The sequence below is a fragment of the Tenrec ecaudatus genome, chromosome 11, assembly GCF_050624435.1.
Source record: "Tenrec ecaudatus isolate mTenEca1 chromosome 11, mTenEca1.hap1, whole genome shotgun sequence".
In the NCBI taxonomy this organism is placed as follows: Eukaryota; Metazoa; Chordata; class Mammalia; order Afrosoricida; family Tenrecidae; genus Tenrec; species Tenrec ecaudatus.
Genome location: NC_134540.1, coordinates 115,276,753 through 115,290,144, shown reverse-complemented (window position 1 = coordinate 115,290,144; position 13,392 = coordinate 115,276,753). Strand labels below are relative to the sequence as shown.

Here is a 13,392-nt window from a genome sequence, read left to right as displayed (position 1 = left end):
ATATATTTAAAATCCCTGTACTGCTTCAGTCATATGGTAATTTTAAAGATAAACATTAAGAGTGTTTCCCTATCATTATTACCAATACCATTGTTACTGTGAGAAGCAGACGTACAGTTTTACTGCACATAGAGCCCAAGAATGTTTTGTGATGGAGAATTTTATGAATCATTTATTAAAATTTATGAGACGAGCAGAAAAAAGAGGATCTTCACATATATTTTGAATATGTCTCTTCTATTCCTGAATAATTCTGAAATGTTGATAATTTAATATTTCTATACAATACAAATGGATTGATAATTCAGAGTTTATATTCCATATAGGGAATTGTCCTCAACTAATTCAATAATCAGTTTATGGATATGATAGCTTGCTTTATAAATAAGGTAATATTTATTTGGTGGGGAAATAAAAATGAAAACTATTTCTGAATTGGGTAATTTTCTGGGCCTGAGATTCTCTGTTCTGTATGCTCCTCGGGGCTGGAGTAGTTGTTGTACATTACTAAACCTTCAAATCAGAAAAAGAAATAATTTTTAATTTCACTGAGATGATAAAGTCTTCTGTGATCTGATAGCATGTGATCAGGGCAGGTATTTGATGAACTGCCCAGTTATATCACTAAATATTGAAATTAAAGTGTAAAAATGAGAGTATTTCATGAAACTACTCATCAAGTCAATAAGAATTTGTTACAGAATTCAAGTTACTTGAATTGCTATTTATTTCATAAATTAAAATAATACAGAATAAATTAGCAATTTGGTTCATATTCTAAAAAAGTTAGTGTTGCCTCCCTCAATGCATGAATACCTTCTTTTATTAAATTGGAACTCTATGATGCTCACTCTCCCGACACAACGGCTGGAGCCAAAGTGGTGAACAAGTAAATGTGGTGAAGAAAGCTGATGGTGCCCGGCTATCAAAAGAGATAGTGACTGGGGTCTTAAAGGCTTGAAGATAAACAAGCAGCCATCTAGCTCAGAAGCAACAAAGTCTTCATGGAAGAACACACCAGCCTGTGTGATCGAGTGATCCCGAAGGGATCAGTTACCAGGTATCAAAGAACAAAAAATCATATCATTGACTGCACACCTCCATGATAGGATCGCTGAACACAAATGGGTGCATAAGCAAATGTGGTGAAGAAAGCTGATGGTGCCCGGTTATCAAAAGAGATAGTGTCTGGGGTCTTAAAGGCTTAAAGGTGAACAAGCGGCCAACTAGCTCAGAAGCAAAAAAGCCCACATGGAAGAAGCACACCGGCCAATGCGATCACGAGGTGCCAAGGAACCAGGTATAAGGCATCATGCAAAAAAAAAAAGATATGTGTGTGTATGTATGTGTATATGTGTGTATATGTATATATGTATATGTATATATGTATATATATACCATATTAAATGAAGGGGGAAGTGCAGAGTGGAGACCCAAGGCCCAAGTGTCAGCCAATGGAGATCCCCTCATAGAGGGGTTTAGGAGAGGAGATGGGTTAATTAGGGTGCAAGGTGGTACCGATGAAGAACACAGCTTTCCCCCAGATCCTGGATGCTTCCTCCCCCCAACTACCATGATCCGAATTCTACCTTGCAGGGCTGGATAGGGCAGAGGTTGTACACGGGTACATATGAGGGCTGGAGGCACAGGGAATCCAGGGTGGATGATACCTTCAGGACCAAGGGTGTGAGGGGCGATGCTGGGAGAGTGTAGGGTGAGTGGGTTGGAAAGGGGGAACTGATTACAAGGATCCACATGTGACCTCCTCCCTGGGAGAGGGACAGCAGAGAAGGGGGGGAAGGGAGACTCCGGATAGGGCAAGATATGACAAAATAACGATGTATAAATTACCAAGGGCACATGAGGGAGGGGGGAAAGGGGAGGGAGGGAAAAAAAAAAGAGGACCTGAAGCAAGGGGCTTAAGTGGAGAGCAAATTCATTGAGAATGATTGGGGCAGGGAATGTATGGATGTGCTTTATACAATTGATGTATATATATGTATGGATTGTGATAAGAGTTGTATGAGTCCCTAATAAAATGTAAAAAAAGAAAAAAAAAGTTAGTGTTGCTTAGCTTATCCTTGTAAATTTTCAGACTGAATGATTTTAAGATTGAAACAGTGTTGAAATATGTTTAAGAAAATTAGTAGGCATTAACCAATACTATGAATTTCATTTTACTAATCAATATTAGAGTACCTTGATTAGCTTAGTATGTGTGTCTGAAAAATGACACAGATTTCTTGTGATGATGTGAGGAATACATGTGCCAGGACTTAAAAGGATTGCCAAATTTTATTTGATTTTAATGTCTTATCGGCTGTCAGAAAATTGAGTATAGAGATAGAGTATAATATTCTCAGTGTCAAAGTAGAGATAGGATTATTGAAAGATGAGAATCTTGTCAGAGGTAATATCTCTCAGAAGCTTAAAAAATCTGGGCAGGATCCTGAAATGACACACTGAAATGAAGAGTCAGCAGGCTTGAGTCTGTGTGAAAAGATGGGGCATTGGTGTCTCAGTGGTAGAATCTTCAAACCAACAGACCCAGAGTTAGCTCCCAGCCCACCCACCGCAGTCCTGCCACCATCAGTCTGTCTGTGGAGGCTTACATGCTGCTATACTGCTTCTATAGAAATTGCAGATGAAGATGAACTAGGAAGAAAGACCTATAATACAACTTCAGGGGATCACAACAATACAGTCCAACATCCATCGAAAGACTGATGCCTTGACCGGGGCCTCCAAGACCTGTGAGCTGACTCATTAGCAGTTAATGATAACAAGTATTACAGGAGAGGAAAACAGACTCCCCTGGGAGATTACACCATATCAGGGACAGTCTTGTTTACCATCACGTCTCAACGTTTCACCCGAACTACAGCACATAGGAAGGGCTTCATCATAAAATCGGACAAAATAACAATAATTATGAAATGAAATAATCAGATAAATTATGAAAAACATTAGTTCCCGTGTCTATATCAGGACTGCATTTATTTGACTAAAAATAATATAGAGATTAAAAATACATGAAACAATATTGGACATGTATTTGGAGCAAAACAGAGGAAGAAGTTATAAAATCCTCAAAAAATAAGGGGAAATTAAATTACTTGTGTTAATTAAGAGGGTTGTAGGAAAACACTTAGCATATGGTGATTGTTCACAGTAATTTTTTGGGCCACTAGAATCAGAATGAGCTATGTAATTAGACAACCTGTTCATAATTATTACTATGATTGACAGTGTTTGGAGCATCTTCATGATTATTGTAAAAGACCTAAGATTATCGTAATTAATGAAAACTTGAGTGATGGATTGATGATAACATCTGCCATGCCAATTTTGCACTGTAGCTTTAAGAGGATTGAGTAAGTCTGTGGGAATTCCAGGATTTGATTGCTTATAATCCAATGCAGTGAATGTTCAACCTTAGCATTTTCTCTGAGGTGCTTCAGGTCTTGGCTATTAGGAAGTATGGCACAGGGATCTTGAAAATTACAAAGGATACACAACAGCTGCAGGATGTGGTTGCTGAAGGGACCCACCATGTGACCCACTTTCTCTTGTTTGAGAGCGTGCTGCTGTTCATTGCTGTCAAGCCAGCAGCTCCTAAAGTCGTGAGCCAGGAGTCACTTAAGTCGCTGATAAAGTTGCTCAGGACATTCTTATAGAAATAGAGTTGCTTTCTCAGTTCATACGTTGATTCAGACACATTAGCAAACTGATGGCTTTGCAGTAGATGAAAAGTGATCGACAGTTAAAAGAACCCCATACTTATTTCAGATAGTTACTATACAACAGAAAAACACAAACCCATTTCTTGTCCACAAGTCAAATTTGACTCCTGGTGCTCTTATAGGACGTAGATGAACTGCCCCATCCTATGTCCAAGGCCTTAAGTGACCCTGGGTGGCAGAGGGGATAATAGGTGATAGCATGGTTCCTTGAGTTCCGAAGGAGCTTATTACTGAGATCCTGGCATAGTGTAGTGTCATAAGAGAGCTTCCTGAAGTTTCTGTTCATGTACTATTTTCTCTGAAAACTTTTGTCTACAAATACAGAAGCAAACCTTGTGTTTATTGCATTGAACACATTAAAAATGATTGCTTCAAAATTTATTTTTAATGCCCAGTGTATATGTATTTGCTTATACAAGTTTGACTTCAATATAAATATTGTGTTTCTATAACCTATACATGAAAATAATGTATTTCATTTTCTCAGGTGTCTTATTTTAACTGAATTTTGAAATGTTAATTTTTATATACATTGTTATATAGAATCAGAAATTATTTTCAATAGCTATTTTTTAGTCTTACTTTATCTACAAGTATGTTTAAGTTATCTATAAAATATAAATTAGTTAGGTTCTTTTAATATCATAGCACACTTGGGATCCAAATAATTTCTAAATTTCAGAAATATGCATTTATATTATGTGTTTACTTATGGTAATTGAAAAGTTAACTAGATACCATGTCACTGTGAAGCATGAATGAAACCTAGTAGATTTTATTCTTCAATACATTTTCCTCTAGTTTGAATTCTTGATCATATTCTTCTACTTTCACCTTTGTCATGACATGAATAAATCATGAAGAATAAGAGTGGAAAGCTCAGCTGTGTGTGTGTACCTGTCTGTTTTATTTTAACCTTGTATAGTTCTGGGGTTCATGTTAGTAATGATACATGCGGCGAACTTTTGAACTGAGAAACCTTTTTAATCTTGTTCTTATGATAAGATAGATTTTCATAGAAATGAAACATAGATGGCATATTACATCTTATTTCTTTATGGTGTATTCACTTAGTGCCATCGAGTCATAGTGGGCCTATAGGACAGGGTGAAGCTGCTCCTGTGAGTTTCTGAGACTGAGTAGTCGGTACAGGAGTAGAAAGCCTCATCTTTTTTCCCAAATAGATGAATTAACTGATGTGAAATTAACAAGAGCATAAGTCCAGAAAAAACATTTTACCCTTAAATTTCTCTCTAATTGCTACATCATTATAGTTTCTTTATGCTAATAACCTTGCATGTGTCACATGATATTAACTGATTGTACACCGGTCCACTGTTCTTTACCTACAGGGAGTTTCTTAGAGGCAAGAAAAAGATTGTAGTTATATTTGTTTCTGTAGCCTTTTAGTACTAATACAGCCCCTCTTGTACAGTAAACAGTCAGTAAACAATTAGGTTTAGATTACATTGTTGAATAATTTAATCCAATGTTTTTATTGATCAGAAACCATGGATTAGAAAAGTACCTATATTACGTAAGAGAACATTATGGGCTTTAAAAACATTCAGTGTTTCATAGTGATTAGATTTAATTTACATTTAGAAAATATATTTTGGGATAAGGTATTATTTCAAATATCTAAGAAGGAGTACATTTCATTTATTTGGTTATTTTTATACATACATGAATATATATGTATATATATATGTCTATCTACGGGCAAGTCAAGAGAATCGATAGTAGGGTTTCAGTTTACATGAGTTTATTCCAAATAAAACACTTGTAAGCATGTCTCTGTGATGAGTGGGTGACTGCAGAAACATTATTGCAGTGATATACTCTTATTACTCATTAATCATCACTTATCTGTCAAATACTATTGATTGCCAAAGGACAAACAAATATTTCCTAGAAGAAGTATAGTGAGAATGCTTCTTAGAGGCAAGGGTGGTGAGACTTGATCTCAGATACTTTGGATGTGTTGTCAGGAGAGACCATTCTCTGGAAAAGGACATGAGAAAAGATGAAAGGCATCAACAAGACAGACTGACAGCGGATTCAAGCGCAAGAGCAGTGAGAAGGTGGCGCAGGAGCGGGCCATGCTGACTTCGCTTGTATGTAAGGTCCATAGGCGTTGGAACTGATTCGATGGCAGCCACAGTCTGTCGTTGGGGTACCGTCAAAAGGGAGGTCCAACCAAGCAGCGACTTCAGAGACGATCTGCTGGGCCCATTAAATTCAGTCACAAAGGTCAACTCAGAAGGTCATGGTGGTTGTTTGGGGAGATTCTAAAGGAATGATCCTGATTGGTTTCTCACAAAGGAAACAGGGCGATTACACGGATGCATTATGAAGACGTTTTTAAAATACTGAAAACTGCATTCACAATGCAAGACTGTGAATTCTGGTTCTTTAATTTTGGTTCTTCCAGACAACTCTTGCTTCCTCCAACGAAATGAAATTTATTTTCTCGATCAGTCTGGATAATAAGGTTGGGGGAAATACTGATTGGATTATGATTCAGCTGTAAGTAATTGCTAATAAAGTTAATCGTGATTACCATACCAATGGGTATAAAACAAGCCATCTCAGAAACCATTGGGGAGAATCACTACTAGGAAGAAAGAAAAGCCAGGAGAGGGGTGTGTCCTTTGGACCCTAAGGTCCCTGCACATGCACTTGATCCAAGAGACCGCCGTGACACCAGAGGAGTGGCAGAGGATCCGCAGCCAGACCAGGGGCTGGATGATGAGACAGACTAGTGGGCTTCCCATACTGCAGAGCAGGGAAGGTTGAATGTTTGGGGGCAGGACGCTGGCTTATGAAGTGGGGTTCTTCTGTGCACCTAATTTAGGGAGCTTGGCTTGTTGACCCGTGGCGCTAGAGCTGAGTCACTTCTGGGAGAGGCTTAGAGTGGGTGACAGATTCTTCGGGCATTTATTGGCAGCCTAAAAGAGCTTTGTATCATTGCCAGAGCAGGGCCGGGGTCCACCAAGAGGCTGAGGGCCAGAGAGGGGCTGAGTATGGGCACTGCAGAGAGGAAACGGTCCTGAATGAACCCAGTATCCTGAGCATTTCTCACATGAATTTAACTTCGTAAAGCCCCTAATAAACCTCATAATTGTGAATTTAGTTTTATGTGGCAATTTCAGTTAGCTTGAAAGTCAGCAGGAAAGCCGAGTCCTGTGGGAGAGAGAGCAATGAATGTAGAGAGTGCTGTGGGGACAGCCAGGACAGGGGTACTAGTTCTCCTGGGGTAGCAAAGTGTGCTCTATTTTATTGGGAATTTTGTTTGGCAACTTTCCCACATCCACCTTACCACCCTGATCTTGCCACTTCAGGCTTCTTTTTATTAAGGAGCCCCTTCAGAACAACAGAACTTCTGCTTTGAAGGTATAAATCGAAGAAGGATGAGTTATTTGGGTAAAGGTGAGATAGAAAGACTGCCACCAGCAGTGGATAGACTTAGGAGGTTTATTGAAAAGCAGTAGCTTCACATTTTAGTAATTTTGCTTATATGATTTTATAGTAATACTTTTTGACTTATCCTTACATCTCTATTTAATTCAGACATGAAGTATATTATTTTGTTTGATCTCCATTGGTTACCCCCAAATTGAATTAAATTTGAAAGAAACAATTGCTAACAATATTTTGTGATCACAAAGCTCCAGTCCATATTGTAAACCTTGTGTGGAGTTAAGAAATGTTGTTTGCCTCTTGTTTTCTTTTTATTCCTCACTCTTAATTCACAGTTAAGTCTCTACCCATGAATATGATAAAGTCACTCCTCTAGATTCCTAGACTTCCATGAGAAATGCTTGAAAACTTTTCTCTCTCTCTCTCTCTCTCTCTGTTCATCCCCAACCATTTATCCCATTTTGTTTCTGATTTTCATTACTCTGCCCACCCAGCCCTGTGTGCCGAAAATATCCCTTTCTTTCATTCTCTTAAAAAAGACAACTCAAACTATCACCCCAGGCACCTTCCTGGCCCTTCACCAGGCCAAAGAATATAAAACCACTGCTTTCTCTGTGTAGTCAAAATATATCTGGAACCCACTTTTATTTTGTATGTAGAAGAAATGGTTTTTCACTGTTTGTTTTCACCCCTTTTCCCTTCTATAACGATAGTCTTTGAAGGTAGGGCCCATGCTTTGCACCTCGATGCTCATGACCACCCACACCATCTGAAATGCAGCAGGAGTTCAATAAATAGTTGTAGAACAACACATGTTCTTCTTCTCTGTTCATAACCCCATATACTTACAGTTGAGAGACACTGAGGTCTGAAAAGGCTCAGCATCTTGCTCAAGACCATACAGTGAATGAGAGGTGTTTTTCTTTTAATCAGGGCTATTTTATCAAACTTTGAGCACTGTTAATGTATTTTATTTTAGGAATGCTAAAAGATCCTTTTATGGTTACATCCCTCCTTCTAGATAATTGAATCTTTTAAGCTACTCTGATGTAACCTACATCTGCTGTAGGCATTTCTTTCCTGATCTCTCCGTGCCTGTGCATACCGCACCGTGTCTTAAATTGGGTCACGTTTCACTCAGATCCTCCTAAACTTGGCTTCATGTATCTACCTTTTTTTGATAGTCGTTCAGATTTTTCTCTGCTCTTCCACTCTGACCCTACCCCTTGTCCCTCTCATGATACCCTTTACTTTCCCCCTACCCCCAAGACAGAGTCAAAACCACTGTCTGGTCTTACCCTTTATTAAAATGATTCCATCTCATAATCGATTTAAATGATACTGACCTCTTCCTATCAGTTCTCCTTATCTTCAACCTATCACTAGTGACAGATGCTGACTCGTAGTGACCCTATGAGTCAGAATCAGTAGAACTGTCCCATGGGGTTTCCAAGGCCGTAAACCTTGATGGGAGCAGAAAGCCTGTGGTTAATGGTCCAGTGGCTAATCTGCACTGCCTGGGCTCTTTGTGACGGTTGTTAGACGGGGCCTATGCGGTTTAGCTTATCACGCTTTGACATGTTCGGGTGGAGCTCATGTTGAGATATCAAAGAATAGAATAAATGACTCAGGCATATTTAAGAATGTGATAATAATTCTAATTCTTTCCACATATAATGGTAAATGCTAACGAATGAAATGCTAATGTAAGAAATAAAAAATAGATTCTGACATTACATTGATTTTTCTATACAAACTACAATTTATTGGCAACATTTTGACCATTTCCCTTTGCTCCGGGACTCTGGCTTTCCCTGTAGTTGCCTGTTGTGCATCTCCTTTTGAGTCATGGTCCCTTTCATCAGAGGATATTATAGCTGACCTTGTAGCTTGCCCTCCAAACCAAACTTTCTCTCTGATTCCTGTTAATGACTTCATGGTTTTTAATTTGTTTTTATTATTCTTTCATTTTGTAAGCCATGTGAATCTCTGAGAATTCCGTCCCCATCATTTACAAGTGGACTAAGACATCAATGTCAACTTAATTATCATTAAAGATTATCTCTGAGCTCCACCCATCTTTCATTAACACCTGTTCTAATACTCCACCAAAAGCTCTCTCAGGTACTGTGGCCACTTCCTGTCTCCTGTCTACATACCTCCAACCTCCATGAATACTGCAGTTAAGTTAATTTTACAAAGACATAACTTTTACTGTACATTATTTCTGCTACTGTCTAAAAACCAAACTCTTTAAGTTGGTATTTGAGGATTCAAACAGTGTGGAGTTTGGTGGGTTTTTTTTATTAAATACTTCTACTGGGGGCTCTTACATCTCTTATCATAATCCATTGTATCAAGCACATTTGCATATGTTGCCATCATCATTTTCAAAGCATTTTCTTTCTACTTGAGCGTTTGATATCAGCTTCTCATTTCTCCCTCCCTCCATCCCTCCTGAACCCTTAATACATTATAGATTATTATTTTCATATCTTACATCATCCTCTGTCTCCCATCATCCACTTTTCTGTTGTTTGTCCCTGTGGGAGGCGGTTGTATGTCAATCCTTGTGCTAGATTGTTTTCTCTGATTATAGTTTACCATTTTGAGCTGCTTCCCCTATCCATCTGAGCAACTCATCCTTCAACATGCATTTTCCTATAAAAGAATATGTATCAAAGAGATTACGGAAACTATTTAGATATGCAGATATTAAAAAACTTAATACAGTGCTTGTATTGTAATAATAGGAATCATTGCACCTATTAACATTAAGTCCCCTTTAAACATAACTCAGGTTCTTCAATTTGGCTTGTTTTGCTGATTCGGTGACCATGGTAGACTGGCCACCCCTTTGACATTAAACTATGAAATAAAATTAGCTTTTGACTAAACACCACAGATAGATTTTTTTCCCTACAAAACACAGACATCCATCCATCTTTTCTTGTACTAAAAAGTTACTTTCAGTGTGTCAGTGTGGGCTCCGGATGCCATGCCGGGTCATAGTATAGAAGCTCATTAAGTTTGACTTTGTTTTTAGTTCCCAACCCCTGGTAAACAACAGACAATGAATCAATACTTAGTGATTCCTTTGTTCTTGTTGTTGTTCTTCCTGTTGCTGCTGAGGAGGGTCACTGAAAATTAGGATGCTGTATATAATTTTAAATTTTGTAGTGACATAGGCATAAGTCTTTGTAGAATATTAGTATGTTTTCCCCTTGAGACTCTGAGGTTATCTGAAATTGGACTTGCCTCTGGCTAGGATCTTTCTCGCTTTCTCCTCAGTTGAGGGTACTCCTTCTTCAGGATTCTGTGAGGGTTTTCCTGCCAGGATTTTTCCCTTGCTTTTCATCTCTTTATGCACATAAGCCTTTTTTCTCAATTACACAGTATCCTTTTTTCCAACCATGTAGATGAATTGTTTTGCTAATAACCTGACTGTACTATATTTACACATGGCTTATGGACATTCTACTTACCGAAAAGAAAATGTTTGTTTTTTTATTGGTATAAAAATATTCACTGTACATATATAACATAACAAAATTGATATATGACAAAATTTCCTACAATTTGATTGTTTTTATTTTTAAGATTACCATTTTTAATATCATTTAAATATTACAAATTTTTAAAAGGGGGTTACTACTTTTAATATTGATAATAATTTTTAATATTGATAAATGTGTGTATTATGTATTGCTAAATATTAGGAACTTGAATTCAAATAAAGCATCATTTTACACTCGGTTTATATACTATAGTTTTAGATTATTTGTGTGAGGAATAGGTATTACAGGAGGTGACCACTATTTGAAGATGTATCTTTTTATCTTCAGAATGGAGATAGCTCACCTTCAGCTAGTACTTCTTAAAAATGTTCACTAGTCAAGTTGAAGTAAAATGATATATTTTATAATTTCCTCCATCAATTCTAAATCAAGTAACTTTTAACGCACATTTTGAAATTACATGAATGACAGGTATGAACATTTGCTTAGAAGTAAATCAATTGTAAAATTGTTTTGAATTGGTGCATGATTTTCCATTATTATATCAATCCAGGTCATTTGTCTAAAGCCTGAGTATGTCTTTTTTAGTAGACTCAAGATGAGATATGTATGTATTATTTTATTTATTATTAACCATTTAAACTATCATATCTATTTGCATTTTATTTAATTTGCCTTGAAGTAGGACGTTTATTTGAGAAGAAATATAGCCTATTTATGCCATATTCTCATATAATTCAGTCAAGTGTAAACTTCTTATATATGGCCTCCCGGGATCTGGAGCACTCCTCTGTAATTGAGAATGTGGTTTGGTTCAATTGTTTCAGCATTGCTCTCTTTGAGAGAATACAGCTGATTTCTGTAGAACTCTTAATGTAAAAGAGGAATATTTAAGCCCAATATATAGCCACTGAACTGTACAAAGTAAACAATGATGAACAAAATATTTTTTAAAGCATGAGAAAAAGGAATGTACACTTACATGTGCTAGTTAACTATTCTTTTCATGGTATATTTATTCTCCATTTCTATTTTATTTAACTCCAGGACTAGTCTTCTCTCAGCTTGAAATTACAACTTGCTCAGAAATAACATACTGTTTATCTGCTGGCTCAAACCTGGGACGCTCCAGGACTGAGCTCAGAATGATTTGAGCAATTTAACTCTGCAGCCTTTAATCTCCATAATGATACTCTTTAGCTCCTAACTGTCTGGGGGCTAGTTAGCCCTTGTTATCCCTTGCACCTTCTTTTTGATTTCACTCCTCCCCCCTTGGAGGCAGGAGGCCAGGAGGACTAAGAGCTGCCAGCATCCTTGGTGTGCTGGCGACAAAACCCAAGCCACTTCCTTAAAGGAGGATATATTAAAATCCAAAACAACAGAAAAGTACTTTTTACTTTGTTTTATTTCTACCATAATAAATTTACTTTTAATAGAGTAGAGACTGATATCTCAATGATACACAGAAGAGAAGTCTTGTAATTTTGACTTTTTATAATTTCATGGTAAATTATTATTCTTATGCATTGTTATCTGCTTTGTGTTTGTTATTTGGAATTCTCATATGCATCACATATGTTATATCTTTCATTACTTGTGTTCTCTTCACATTCTTAAGGGGGGAGAGAGAGAGAGAGAGAATGTGTGTGTGTGTGTGTGTGTGTGTGTGTGTGTGTGTGTGCGCGCTCACTCACAGGGGGCATGGAAAGGGGAGGGAGGATGACCTGTTCACATGGTATTAGAGATTAGTGATACTAAATAGTGAGACAGTACTGTAAGCCTGAAATCTAGTTAGTATTCTTATACTGAATGCACTTACAAAGGCACTGTGAAACCTGGATTGTCGTCTTTATGTTGTAGCACACCCCACGAAGCCTGTATCCTAGCCACTTTCATTATGTGTCCACTGTCCAAATTTTGCTTTCCCCACTGTTAAACAGAGTCAATTAAAAAAAAAAAATCTCTTTAGAGCCCAGAGTAGTTCATTGATTTTGTTTCATGCCGTGCTCAAAGCAGCCGCCTACATTTTCAAGTAACTTAGGAGGCATTTAATTTACTGGGTTTCACTTGAGTCTCACCATCTAAGACTAATGAGCTTCATCAATTAAGTGACACATATTCTGTAGCAGTTGTCACACACATTCTGTCATAACCCTGAATCACCTATGATATTGACTCATCTGTATTGCAGGAAAAGCAGAGGTTCCTGACAGATGTTCTGCATGAAGTGATGCTGCTTGATGGCTTGGCCAGTTCCCATCCGGTCTCACAGGAAGTGCTACAGGCAACTGATATTGACAGGGTGTTTGACTGGATCGCATACAAAAAGGTGGGAATAAATAAGACCCAAATGCCGCTTGGCTGTTTCACAATGCAGGGAAGTCAAATTGCCTCATGCTGCGTGGATTCTATGTATTGCCTCCTCCTAGCAGATAGAAATGGACTGTGAGCTGGAAAATATGAAGTTAGTAGGCTCATGCCACTTTAAGAGTTAGGGCTTTGTTTTATAAAGTAGAAGACCAGATATGATTATTTGCCAAACCATGCATAGAAATATTGGAAGTACTAATAAATAAATGTTTGGAGACACAATATGAGATTGCTGTACAAACGGTGTTATATAAACGTCAGATATTATTAACAATAAGAAAACAGACTAGTATAGTGACAATTATTTTTCAGTGGTAGCTCTTAAATATTTGTTTATT

At 37.5% G+C, this 13,392-nt stretch overlaps 1 protein-coding gene across 3 annotated transcripts in view; it reads left to right on the top strand.

Moving 5' to 3' along the window:
- The first annotated feature begins 12,880 nt into the window (after positions 1-12,880).
- Positions 12,881-13,392, top strand: part of LOC142461501 (thyrotropin-releasing hormone-degrading ectoenzyme-like) — a 294,642-nt gene continuing 294,130 nt past the window's right edge. For all 3 annotated transcript variants that reach the window (XM_075563514.1, XM_075563512.1, XM_075563513.1), the window contains exon 1: positions 12,881-13,013. In XM_075563514.1, coding sequence (XP_075419629.1) covers positions 12,915-13,013 — 99 coding nt within the window. In that variant the 5' untranslated portion in view covers positions 12,881-12,914. The remainder of the gene's footprint in view (positions 13,014-13,392) is intronic.